General features: G+C 41.7%; 1 protein-coding gene across 1 annotated transcript; it reads right to left on the bottom strand.

Moving 5' to 3' along the window:
* On the bottom strand, positions 1 to 978 carry LOC133542165 (trace amine-associated receptor 1-like). Its single transcript, XM_061886044.1, has one exon. The coding sequence runs from the start codon at positions 976 to 978 to the stop codon at positions 1 to 3; it is 978 nt and encodes a 325-aa protein (XP_061742028.1).
* Positions 979 to 13,073: the final 12,095 nt, after the last annotated feature.

Genomic DNA, 13,073 nt, shown 5'->3' with positions numbered 1-13,073 from the left:
TCAAAATAAATTGATGTCAGCCAAATCCCCTTGAAGTATTTTGCCGGTGATGATCATTTTGAAAGCGGAGCGGAACCAGTTGTAGAAGAAAGCATAGATGAAAGGATTGAGCATGGAGTTGGACAAGGTGAGCCAGTTCAGGGTCTCCATGACCGCCACCGACGGAGGACTGCGGAACAACGGCTGGAAGACCACGGAAAAAAAGTACGGGGTCATGAACAATAAGAAGACTCCCATAACAATGGCCAGAGTCCTGGTGGCTTTCCTCTCCACTTTGCTCACAGACTTTGAAGCGTGGATGCTGCTCAGCTGCTTCTGAGCCCCAAAGAAGATCTTCAGGTAGATGCAGCTCATGACCACCGCAGGCAGGTAGAAGGAGAAAAGTGGTCCCATGATGTTCGCTAGCAAAACATGAACCGAGCACATTTCACCGCAAGTTCCTTGGCTGAATCCTCCGACCGTAATACCGAGCGCAATCACGACCGCGACGCTCCAACACGCCCCGATCATCACGGACGCCACCCGGGTGCTCATCTTGGAGGCGTACGACAGCGGCCGGCACACGGCGTAGTATCGGTCTATGGAAATGCAACACAGGTTCAGAATAGAAGTGGTGCAGAGTATGATATCCAAGCCGTCTCGTATCTGACAGGCGAAATTGTGGCAATGCAGACAGGCCGTGACAGTCAGAGTCATGCTGAAAGGAAACACCAGAAGGCCCACCAGCAGGTCGGCCACGGAAAGAGATAAGATGAGATAATTAGTGGGGGTGTGAAGCTGCTGGAAGTACATGACGGAAATGATGACCAGGAGGTTCCCACATATTGTCACAGCAGACAACAGAGCAAGAAGAACATAGACTGAAACACAGGTCACGGAAGGCCGGCTGCTAAAAGTCACAGATGCATTGTCAGATTCATAACAAGGATGCATGGCGTTAAGATCATAGGTCCAGTTGACCATGGACTCCGCTCCCATTCTCCACGATATCTGCAATAATCACGCACAATATTAGTGGAATGAACACGCCCATAATGCATGTCGGGACAAACAGGACTCTCACCTGCAGACGCCTCCTCAGGTGTGTACGTCGCAGCCATCAAGCGATATTTATAATCACAGCTCATAAGCTTATTCCACAAACAAAATCTCTCCTCCAATCAGATGGAATGTGAGTTGGGCGTTATTCTCGGATATGATTCAGCATATCATACTTCTTAATACACCAGGTCATTTCTGAAAGGTTGAAAAACACAACTAGAAATTGAAGCTATTAAACAGGCCCTAATTCCTCTTTTTTTGTATTGGGAATTTATGTATATGTATACATGTCAATCAATCAATAAATCAATGTTTATTTATATAGCCCTAAATCACAAATGTCTCAAAGGACTGTACAAACCCCTACGACTACGACATCCTCGGAAGAACCCACATAAGGGCAAGGAGAACTCACACCCAGTGGGACGCCAGTGACAATGATGACTATGAGAACCTTGGAGAGGACCTCATATGTGGGCAACCCCCCCCCCCAGGGGACCGAAAGCAATGTATATGTATATACCTGTCTATCTTTCCATATATTAGATGTGCCATCCCATTCCTAACCCACAGGGTTCAATATCATGTCGGTCCACCTTTTGCAGTTATTACAGCTTCATCTCTTCTGGGAAGGCTGTCCACAAGGTTGCGGAGTGTCTTTAGAGCAGTGGTTCTTAACCTTGTTGCAGGTACCGAAGCCCTCCAGTTTCATATGCGCATTCATCGAACCCTTCATTAGTGAAAAATATATATAAATTTTTTTTTTTTTCAAATTCAAGACAAAGTTATATGTTTTTGGTAACACTTTAGTGTAGGGAACATATAGGGACACTTTTAGTTCCTGTTTGCGCTTTCTTTTTTGTTTGGTTACCTTGCTGACTTATGATTTTCACCTGCCTCTGGTGTCCAGACCGCACACCCATTTCTAATCAAGACCCTTATTTAAGCCTGTCTTTGCCAGTCAGTCGGCCTGGCGTCATTGCTTGTTTTCATGCAATACCACAGTTCATGTTGCTCGATTCATGCCGTGTCCACGTAAGTCTTGTTTACTTCTTGCCACAGTTTCGTGTTTGCTCGAAGCCATAGTTTATGTTTGTTTCATGCCACAGTTTGTGTTTGTTCCACGCCATAGTTTTTGTTCGTTTACCTCATGCCCTGCCCAGATTTATCGAGTTAATAAATATGTTCCTACCTGCAAGCCTTGTCTGGAATAGTCCGTTTGTATCCCGGGAGAACAAACCTTGCAGTTAGCTGTCATGACAGAATGATCATAAGTCGGCATGGTAACCAAACAAAACAAGGGAGCGCAAACAGGAACTGAAAGAGTCCAAAAACTAACAAAAAATAACAAAACCATAATCCAGACCATAGATGATGTCAAATTTAAAATTATTTGGACACTGGGGGAACATATTCTAAGTAATAAAGACTTAATTAAGAGTTATTTGGTTAGGGTTATAATAAGGCCATGCCGAATAAAGCATTAACAAGTACTTAATAATGAGTAGTTAAGAGCCAATATGTTACTAATTATCATGTTAATAAGCAACTAATTAATGGTGAATATGTTCCCCATACTTATATCAGTGAGCTGTTGCCGTATCCGTAATACGCCGATGGGAGAAGTTTGTATTTACATGATGAGTCGGGTGTGTTTTGACCACCGCCAAAACCCCTGAGGCCGACTCACCGAACCCCTAGGGTTGGATCGAACCCAGGTTAAGAACCACTGCTTTATAGCAATTATCAACCATTCTTCCAAAAGCGCATTGGTGAGGTCACACGCTGATGTTGGTCCAGAACGCCTGGCTCTCAGTCGCCATTGTAATTCATCCCAAAGGTGTTCTATCGGGTTCAGGTCAAGACTCTGTGCAGGCCAGTCAAGTTCATCCACCAGACTCTGTCATCCACATCTTTATGGACCATGCTTGTTGTCATGTTGGAAGGGGAAGGGGCTCGCTCCAAACTCTTCCCACAAGGTTGTGAGGGTGGAATTGTCCAAAATGTTTCGGTTTGCCGGGGCATTCAAAGTTCCTTTCACTGGAACTAAGGGGCCAAGCCCGACTCCTTAAAACAACCCCATAACATAATTCCTCCTCCACCAAATTTCACAATCAGCAGAATTCAGTCCAAAATGTAGCGTTCTCCTGGCAACCTCCAAACCCAGACTCGTCCATCAGATTGCCAGATGGAAAAGTGTGATTCATGACACCAGAGAAGGCGTCTCCACTGCTCTAGAGTCCAGTGGTGACGTGCTTTCCACCACTGCATCCCACGCTTTGCATCGGACTTGCTGATGTATGGCTTAGATGCAGCTGCTCGGCCATGGAAACCCATTCCATGAAGCTCTCTGCGTACTGCACGTGGGCTAATTGGAAGGTCACATGAAAAGTGGAGCTCTGTAGCAACTCACTGCAGAAAGTCGGCGACCTCTCTGCACTATGCGCTTCGGCATCCACTGACCCCCCTCTGTCAGTTCACGTGGTCTACCACTTGGTGGCTGAGTTGCTGTTGTTCCCAAACTCTTCCATTTTCTTATGATAAAGCCGACAGTTGACTTTGGAATATTTAAAGGGGAACATTATCACCAGACCTATGTAAGTGTCAATATATACCTTGATGTTGCAGAAAAAAGACCATATGTTTTTTTAACCGATTTCCGAACTTTAAAAGGGTGAATTTGGCGATTTAATCGTTCGCTGTCGGAGCGATGACCTTTCACCCGTGACGTCAAAACAGGAAGTAATAAGCCATTTTTTCAAACACATTACACACACCAAGTCAAATCAGCTCTGTTATTTTCCGTTTTTTCGACTGTTTTCCGGTACCTTGGAGACATTATGCCTTGGAGGGTGTAACAACACGATCAGGGACGGATTCAAGTTGATTTACGTGGAGTGTGCATCGATTAGCACGGCATGCTAATCGATGCTAACATGCTATTTAGGCTAGCTCTACGTACATATTGCATCATTATGCCTCATTTGTAGCTATATTTGCATCCAGCCTTTCCCTCCACCCGCATTTAATACCAAACAAACACATACCAATCGACGGATTCAAGTTGGCACAGAGATGTGTGGATACTACTATATTACGATACTACACTACCGCACCTTAAGTTGGAGTCTTTAATCTTGTTATATGCAAATATAATGACAATAAAGTTCATTCTATTCTATATCCTGCGACACTCAAAGCAGATGCATTTCCAACGATAAAGTCAACGAAATCACAAAGGTGAGTTTTGTTGATGTTATTGACTTATGTGCTAATCAGACATGTGTGCTCACGGCATGACTGCCAGCTAATCGATGCTAACATGCTATTTAGGCTAGCTGTATGTACATATTGCATCATTATGCCTCATTTGTAGCTATATTTGCATCCAGCCTTTCCCTCCACCCGCATTTAATGCCAAACAAACACATACCAATCGACGGATTCAAGTTGCACCGCACCAGCGGTCAAAAGATGCGAAAGTCCCTCGGACGCTTTACCGACGATAGCGATGCTACAACAGAGATGGCACAGAGATGTGTGGATACTACTATACTACGATACTACACTACCGCACCTTAAGTTGGAGTCTTTAATCTCGTTATATGCAAATATAATGACAATAAAGTTCATTCTATTCTATATCCTGCGACACTCAAAGCAGATGCATTTCCAACGATAAAGTCAACGAAATCACAAAGGTGAGTTTTGTTGATGTTATTGACTTATGTGCTAATCAGACATATTTGCTCACGGCATGACTGGCAGCTAATCAATGCTAAAATGCTCTTTAGGCTAGCTGTACGTACATATTGCATCATTATACCTCATTTGTAGCTATATTTGCATCCAGCCTTTCCCTCCACCCACATTTAATGCCAAACAAACACATACCAATCGACTTATTCAAGTTGCACCGCACCAGTGGTCAAAAGATGCGAAAGTCCCTCGCACGATTTACCGACGATAGCGATACTACGACAGAGATGGTACAGAGATGTGTGGATATCCTGCGACACTCAAAGCAGATGCATTTCCAACGATAAAGTCAACGAAATCACAAAAGTGAGTTTTGTTAATGTTATTGACTTATGTGCTAATCAGACATATTTTCTCAAGGCGTGACTGCCAGCTAATCGATGCTAACATGCTATTTAGGCTAGCTGTATGTACATATTGCATCATTATGCATCATTTGTAGCTATATTTGCATCCAGCCTTTCCCTCCACCCACATTTAATGCCAAACAAACACATACCAATCCGAGTCTGAATCCGAGCTAATATCGCTATACCTTTCTGTGCTATCCACCATCTTTGTTTGTGGTGATTTCACGCTGTGACGTCACAGGAAAATAGACGGGTGGCTATAACGATGGTTAAAATCAGGAACTTTAAAGCCGTTTTCCGGTATATCGCGTAATGGGTAAAATTTTGAAAAAAACTTCGAAAAATGAAATAAGCCTCTGGGAACTGATTTTTATTGGTTTTAACCCTTCTGAAATTGTGATAATGTTCCCCTTTAACGAGCGAGGAACTTTTACGACTGGATTTGTTGCACAGGTGCCATCCTATGACAGTTCCACGCTGGAAATCACTGAGAGCGGCCCATTCTTTCATAAATGTTTGTAGAAACAGTCTCCATGCCTAAGTGCCTGTTTTTATACACCTGTGGCCTGGCCAAGTGATTAGGACAGCTGATTCTGATACTTTTGGCAATATAGTGTATACAGTGTATGTATATATATATATATATATATATATATATATATATATATATATTAGTGATTTTTACTGAAGAAAATGTAAACAAAGCAACTGTAATCATAGATAAAATACATTATAATAATCATTTGTACCTAGTTGATGTTATTATTCTTGTTTTTTTTTTACCATGACCTGACCTCGACGCAACGATTTGCTCGCACTGTATCATATTCCCTGGCGATGAGGCAATAACAGCACACGCTTGTCTCTGAGGTTCCACCTGTAGCCTGCATTGCATCAGGAGGGCAACCAGTCAGTGGGGACAAGGTCAAAACAAACACTTTATTTTATTGTTCCTTTTATTAGTCTGCATGATGTCTGTACTTTTACTTTGTTAATATTTTACATAATCAATGTATTTGTAATCACTGCAGTATATTTGCCTGTACTTTTACACACATTGCGCACATTAATGAAAACAAAGGTGTGTACAAAAGCGTGCGCACTTCTGACCAAAAAGGTGTGTACATACGCATGCACATTTTTGACTAAGAAGGTGTGTACAAAAGCATGCACACTTCTGACTAAAAAGGTGTGTACAAAAGCGTGCACACTTCTGACTAAAAAGGTGTGCACAAAAGCGTACACGCATTACTGACTAAAAAGGTGTGTACAAAAGCGTGCACATTTATGACTAAAACTGTGTGTACAAATGTGTGCACACTTCTGTCTAAAACTGTGTTTAAAAACGCGTGCACATTTGTGACTAAAAAGGTGTGTACAAAAGTGTCCACATTACTGACTAAAAAGGTGTGTACAAAAGCGTGCGCACTTCTGACTAAAAAGGTGTGTACAAAAGCGTGCACACTTCTGACTAAAAAGGTGTGTACAAAAGCGTGCACATTTCTGACTAAAAAGGTGTGTACAAAAGCGTGCACATTTCTGACTAAAAAGGTGTGTACAAAAGCATGCACATGTATAACTAAAAATGTGTGTACAAAAGCGTGCACATTTCTGGCCAAAAAGGTGTGTACAAGAGCGTGCGCACTTCTGACTAAAAAAGTGTGTACAAAAGCGTGCACACTTCTGACTAAAAAGGTGTGTACAAAAGCATGCACATTTATAACTAAAAATGTGTGTACGAAAGATTGCACATTTCTGGCCAAAAAGGTGTGTACAAAAGCGTGCACTTTTAAGACTGAAAAAGTGTGTACAAAAGCGTGCACACTTCTTACTAAATAGGTGTGTACAAAAGCGTGCACACTTCTGACTAAAAAGGTGTGTACAAAAGCGTGCACATTTCTGACTAAAAAGGTGTGTACAAAAGCGTGCACATTTCTGACTAAAAAGGTGTGTACAAAAGCATGCACATGTATAACTAAAAATGTGTGTACAAAAGCGTGCACATTTCTGGCCAAAAAGGTGTGTACAAGAGCGTGCGCACTTCTGACTAAAAAAGTGTGTACAAAAGCGTGCACACTTCTGACTAAAAAGGTGTGTACAAAAGCATGCACATTTATAACTAAAAATGTGTGTACGAAAGATTGCACATTTCTGGCCAAAAAGGTGTGTACAAAAGCGTGCACATTTATGACTAAAGAGGTGTGTACAAAAGCGTGCACACCTCTGACTAAAAGGGTGTGTACAAAAGCGTGCACACTTCTGACTAAAAAGGTGTGTACAAAAACGTGCACACATCTGACCAAAAATGTGTGTACAAAAGCGTGCACATTTCTGGCCAAAAAGGTGTGTACAATAGCATGCACATTTATGACTAAAAAGGTGTGTACAAGAGCGTGCACATTTATGACTAACAGGGGGGGACAATAGCATTCACATTTATGACGAAAAAGGTGTGTACAAAAGCGTGCACACTTCTGACTAAAAGGGTGTGTACTAAAGCGTGCACACTTATGACTAAAAAGGTGTGGACAAAAGCGTGAGCATTTCTGACTAAAAAGGTGTGTACAAAAGCATGCACATTTATGACTAAAAATGTGTGTACAAAGGCGTGCACATCTATGACTAAAAAGGTGTGGACAAAAGGTGAGCTTGTGTTGTTTTGCTGCAGTGAATTACTCTAATATTATTTGGACCACAAGGAAGTGTTTTAAGTTATATTAAAATCCTCCTTTAAACAAATGAACATTTATTAACACCCACATTGGTGCCATTGAGTATCAGTATTGATTCCCAGGTACTAGGAGTTGTAGCTGTACCTTGTACAGGTGCAGGTACAATATAGTTATAGTTGCACATTACTATAATAATATAGTAAAGTGCAAATATAAAAAAATATATATTGTAGTTATTTTTTGATCGTTTCCAGGCAGTGAATTGTTTTTTTTTAAATACAGTTTTGTTGTATTTTTATTTGAGTCCTTTTAACCGTAAGCAAATAGTCACAATGCAAATTGTTTGCCACTTGCCAATATTTCAAATTGCCTTTGTAGCAATGTCTTTACTTTTAAGAGCTATTTCCTCTACTTTACACCCTGCCATTAATTTAAAACGAATCATTATGTTTGGTCCGTCCTGGTTTCCAAACGTCATTATTGAAAAAATAACTATTGAAAGAAGATCATCACAACATCTTTAAAGGCCTACTGAAACCCACTACTACCCACCACGCAGTCTGATAGTTTATATATCAATGATGAAATATTAACATTGCAACACATGCCAATACGGCCTTTTTAGTTTACTGAATTGCAATTTCAAATTTCCCGGGAGTTTTTTCTTGAAAACGTTGCGTAATGATGACGTGTACGCTGTTAGGAAATATGAGCGCTGCACACACACACAGCTAAAAGTCGTCTGCTTTAACGGCATAATTACACAGTATTTTGGAGATCTGTGTTGCTGAATTTTTTGCAATTTGTTCAATTAATAATGGAGAAGTCAAAGTAGAAAGATGGAGTTGCGAAGCTTTAGCCTTAAGCCACACAAACACACTGTGATTCCTTGTTTAAAATACCCGGAGGTGAAACTTTACTATGGATCAGAGCGCGGTCAAGCGAACATGGATCCCGACCGAATGTCAACCAGCAGGTTTCGGGGAGAAAATTTCGGTAAAAAGTCGCTTCTTATCGGAGATCAGCTGAGCTTGTGCCATCCATAAAGCTGCCGTCGACTTCCCTGAGACATTGGCGTCAACACTATCAGGTACTGTTAAACTCACTAAAACACTAGCAGCACAATAGAAAGATAAGGGATTTCCCAGAATTATCCAAGTAAATGTGTCTAAAAACATCTGATTTCGTCCCAATGCAATTGCGTTTTTTTTTTTAAACTTGTTTTTTTTGTTTTCTAGTCCGTCACTATCAATATTGTCAGGGGTATTTGTTGTTGATGAACCCCAAGATGCAGAGACGGAGGCAGGCATAGAATATGAAGACATTATTTAATATAAATAATACAACGAGAACAAACAAAAAGCACGTACGTGGGCGGAATAACAAACTAAGGGAGCTAGCACTGGAAGCTAGAAAACAAAAAGGAACTTTAGCATGGAAGCTAGAGGATAGCAAACAAAAAAACTGGAAATAACTAATGGCTAACAAGAACAGCTTACCGCTACGACAACCAGGACAAAATGTAGCACGACAGGTAATAGCTGAAATGAATCACAGACACGACAAGAGCAACATATGGCAACGACAAGTCCGAATGACAATACAATGATCCAGCAACTGACACAAGACAAACCAGGTACAAATAGGAGCAGGCTGATTGGCAACGGGTGTGGCCAGGTGCCAATCAGCCGCAGCTGCGGAGGAACACAGCACTCAGGGAACAAGACAGGAAGCTGACAAAATAAGACCACTAGACAGGAGATACTAAACACAGAGGAAACAGACAAATGCAGAGGAAAAAACTAAAACATAGACAATCTGTCAGGGGAAAGCCTGACAAATATCCTCAAACACGAATCTTTCATCCTCGCTGAAATTAATGGGGAAATTGTCGTTTTCTCGGTCCGAATAGCTGTTTTTGTTGGAGGCTCCCATTAAAAACAATGGGAATACAGTATGTGAGGAGCCATCAACATGTGACGTCATCTTCTGCGACTTCCGGTAGAGCAGCGTTTTCTCAAAGTGTGGGGCGTTCCCCACTAGTGGGGAATAGAGACATGACAGGTGGGGCGCGAGGAACGGGAGGAAATTTCACTTAAAACATTTATTTTTAATTATATTCTTAGATTTTTTTTTTTACTATGCTTTCATTTTCTATACCAGGAGTCAGGAACCTTTTTGGTTGAGAGAGCCATGAAAGCCAAATATTTCAAAATGTATATCCGTGAGAGCCGTATAATATTTTTTAAACACTGAATACAACTAAATGCGTGCATTTTTAAGTAAGACCTGTCATTTCTTTGTGATCATGTTCTGCTTAGTTATGTTCTGTTTTGTTTTTGACTCCATTAGATCCTGTTTTTGCGCACACTGGTTTGTTTTTGTTCCCACGACTACCAATCAGTTCACCTGTTTTCACGACTCACACACCTGATTCACTTGAACTCATGCACCTGTTGTCAATCACCACGTCACCATTTAAGCTTGCAGTTGCCAGGCAGTCAGCCTGGCGACATCACCTTCTACTCACCCTCTATCACCTTCTACACACCTATGTTATCCATGCTCTTTCTCGCTCCAAGTAAGTTTTTCATGACATAGTTTGTAAGTTTGTGCGAGTTTTAGTTTTCATAGCCAAGTTTTTAACCTCCACTGAGAGCGCCTTTTGTTTATACCCTTTGTTTTTGTAATATTTTTGAGTTAAGATTAAAGATGTCATTACCTTCACGCCATGTCCGTTCCAATCGCTTTGCACCACGGGAAAACAAACCACACCATAGTCCAGGTCTTGACAAGACCAACATTTTTAGAGTATAAAAAGCCTCTAACTCTTTTTGATAACATTGTTATTTTAAATTTAACCAATAATAAATATATTACTTTTTACACTGTAAATCACTTTGTGATTCTGTCTGTGAAATCCGCTATATAAATAAATGTAAACTACTTATTTTTCCTCTAGGCTTTAAATTTCTAGGTAGGAGCGAAAGTTTGCCAGACATAGCAACAGTAACTAATGGGGGCGGGGCTAAGCGGAACAATCTTTCACGCGGATGGGTAGCAGGCTAATGTGTGGACAACAATTACACAAAATGGATAAATTTGCGACTCGCACCTCAAAGGTCGTCGAGCCAGAGCCAGCGCGTGCAGAGAAACAAAAATCTGACGGGCTTAATCAACCAAAAAGCCAACTGAAAAGAAAATATGATGAAGGGTATCTTGCTCTTGGATTCACGGCAACGGTGGTTGGGGCAGAGGAGAGACCCCTGTGTGTTCTGTGTCTAAAACCGCTAGCAGCAGACAGCATGAGACCCAACAAATTAAAGAGAACACCTCGAGACCACACACCCCAATCACGCCAATAAGCCCCTTGATTTCTTTCAAAGAAAACTGGCAGAGTATTTATCTTATTTATTATTGAACTTGAAGTTATTTTATGTTATTGAGTTTGAATGTATACAACTTGAATGTTACTTGATGTTCAATACATTTGAAAATGTTAAGCTTGGCATTAGCGTTCTGTTGGGGCGATGGGGGCAGGTGGGGCTTGAAAACTCCCCCTTGTCCAAAGTGGGGGATGACAAAAAAAGTTTGAGGACCACTGCGGTAGAGGCAGGGCTGTTCTCCGGTTGCGAACTTTATCGTGGATTAGAGATGCGCGGTTTGCGGTCTCATCTGCGGAGTCCGCGGATAAACCGCGGGTCAGGCGGTTGACATGACGAAAAAATTTATTTTAATCAGATTCGGGCGGGTGGCGGTTGAACCATCCGGAAATATTTGATATACATGGTTCTGGGATCGGTACCTTTTGCCATTCAAAGAGCCATTTAAGACCCGTGTCATAAAGTGAAGAAGACAATAGGAGACGCTATTATTCTCTAAAATGAGTGCCGGCAGTCACCCAGATAATAAGTATTGACTTTGTCGCCTTCTACAACATGTACGATCTTCTTGTCAGTCCAGCATCATGTTGTGTGTGGCTTCCGCGGCAACACGCACACGACTGCAATGCATACTGGGTGACACAGAGTACACTAATGTTTGTGATATAAACAGTTTTAACAGTCTTAGTAATATGCGCCACGCTGTGAAGCCACACCAATTAAGAACGACAGACACATTTCGGGAGAACATCCTCACAGTAACACAACATAAACGCAACACAACAAATACCCAGAATCCTTTGTATTCATGACAATTCCTGACTATTTTATACACCCCGCTAGCAGCAAACCCCGCCACCCCCCGTGTGTAGGTAAGGTGGGCGGGGCGCGGGGGTGTAAAAGATATTCAGGAATTGTCATGGATACAAAGGATTATGGGTATTTGTTGTGTTGCGTTTATGTCGTGTTACTGTGAGGACGTTCTCCCGAAATGTGTTTGTCAATCTTGTATCGTGTGGCTTCACAGCGTGGCGCATATTAGTAAGTGTTAAAGTTGTTTATATCACAACCATCAGTGTACTCTGTGTCACCCAGTATGCCTTTCAATCTCGTACGTGTGATTGCGGAAACTGCACACAACATGTTGCCGGACCAACAATTTGTTCGTGCATTTTGTTGAAGGTGTCTAAGGCAATGGCTTCACGGCACGCCCATATTTTTGTCATCAGGTTGAACGCTATTGGATAGTCGTGAGAACGTCAGCGGCTACAATGGTTTTCATTACTCTGTGAAACAGGTTTAAGTAGCTCTGTGAGTGGTAAAGGCAGCCGACCTCTGATGTATTTCAGCGGGCGGGTAATGTCTGGATAAAATGTTGTTTCGGGTGGATGACGACTTTGGTGATGCGATTGCGGATGATATAATTGCCTGTCGTGGATGTTGTCTACTAAATCCTTTCAACAAAAATAATGCAATATCATGAAATTATCAAGTATGACACATGGAATGGACCTGCTATCCCCGTTTAAATAAGAACATCTCCTTTCAGTAGGCCTTTAAGCAGAAAATCCATGCAGGAAATCACCTACAATCAGAATAAGAAGCAAATCAGAATCAGCTTTATTGGACAAGTATGTGAAATACCAGGAATCTGACTTGGTAGGCCTTGATCTCTGCGTTCATCGTAAACAATAATGATTAACGACACATATGAACAAGTACTTCCATAGGTCAAATGTAAAAGGCTAATAAATAACAGTGCAGTGCGGAATAGAGCAGAGGGCAACAAAGATGATGTCACGGTGGAGGGGCGTGGTCGACGTGTCCCCTGCGGGCAGGCCATGTGAAGCAACAGGTGAGGAGATTTC

Source organism: Nerophis ophidion, linkage group LG24 (assembly GCF_033978795.1).
Source record: "Nerophis ophidion isolate RoL-2023_Sa linkage group LG24, RoL_Noph_v1.0, whole genome shotgun sequence".
In the NCBI taxonomy this organism is placed as follows: Eukaryota; Metazoa; Chordata; class Actinopteri; order Syngnathiformes; family Syngnathidae; genus Nerophis; species Nerophis ophidion.
The sequence above is the reverse complement of the archived record's forward strand: the minus strand, read 5'-3'. Positions and strand labels throughout refer to the sequence as shown.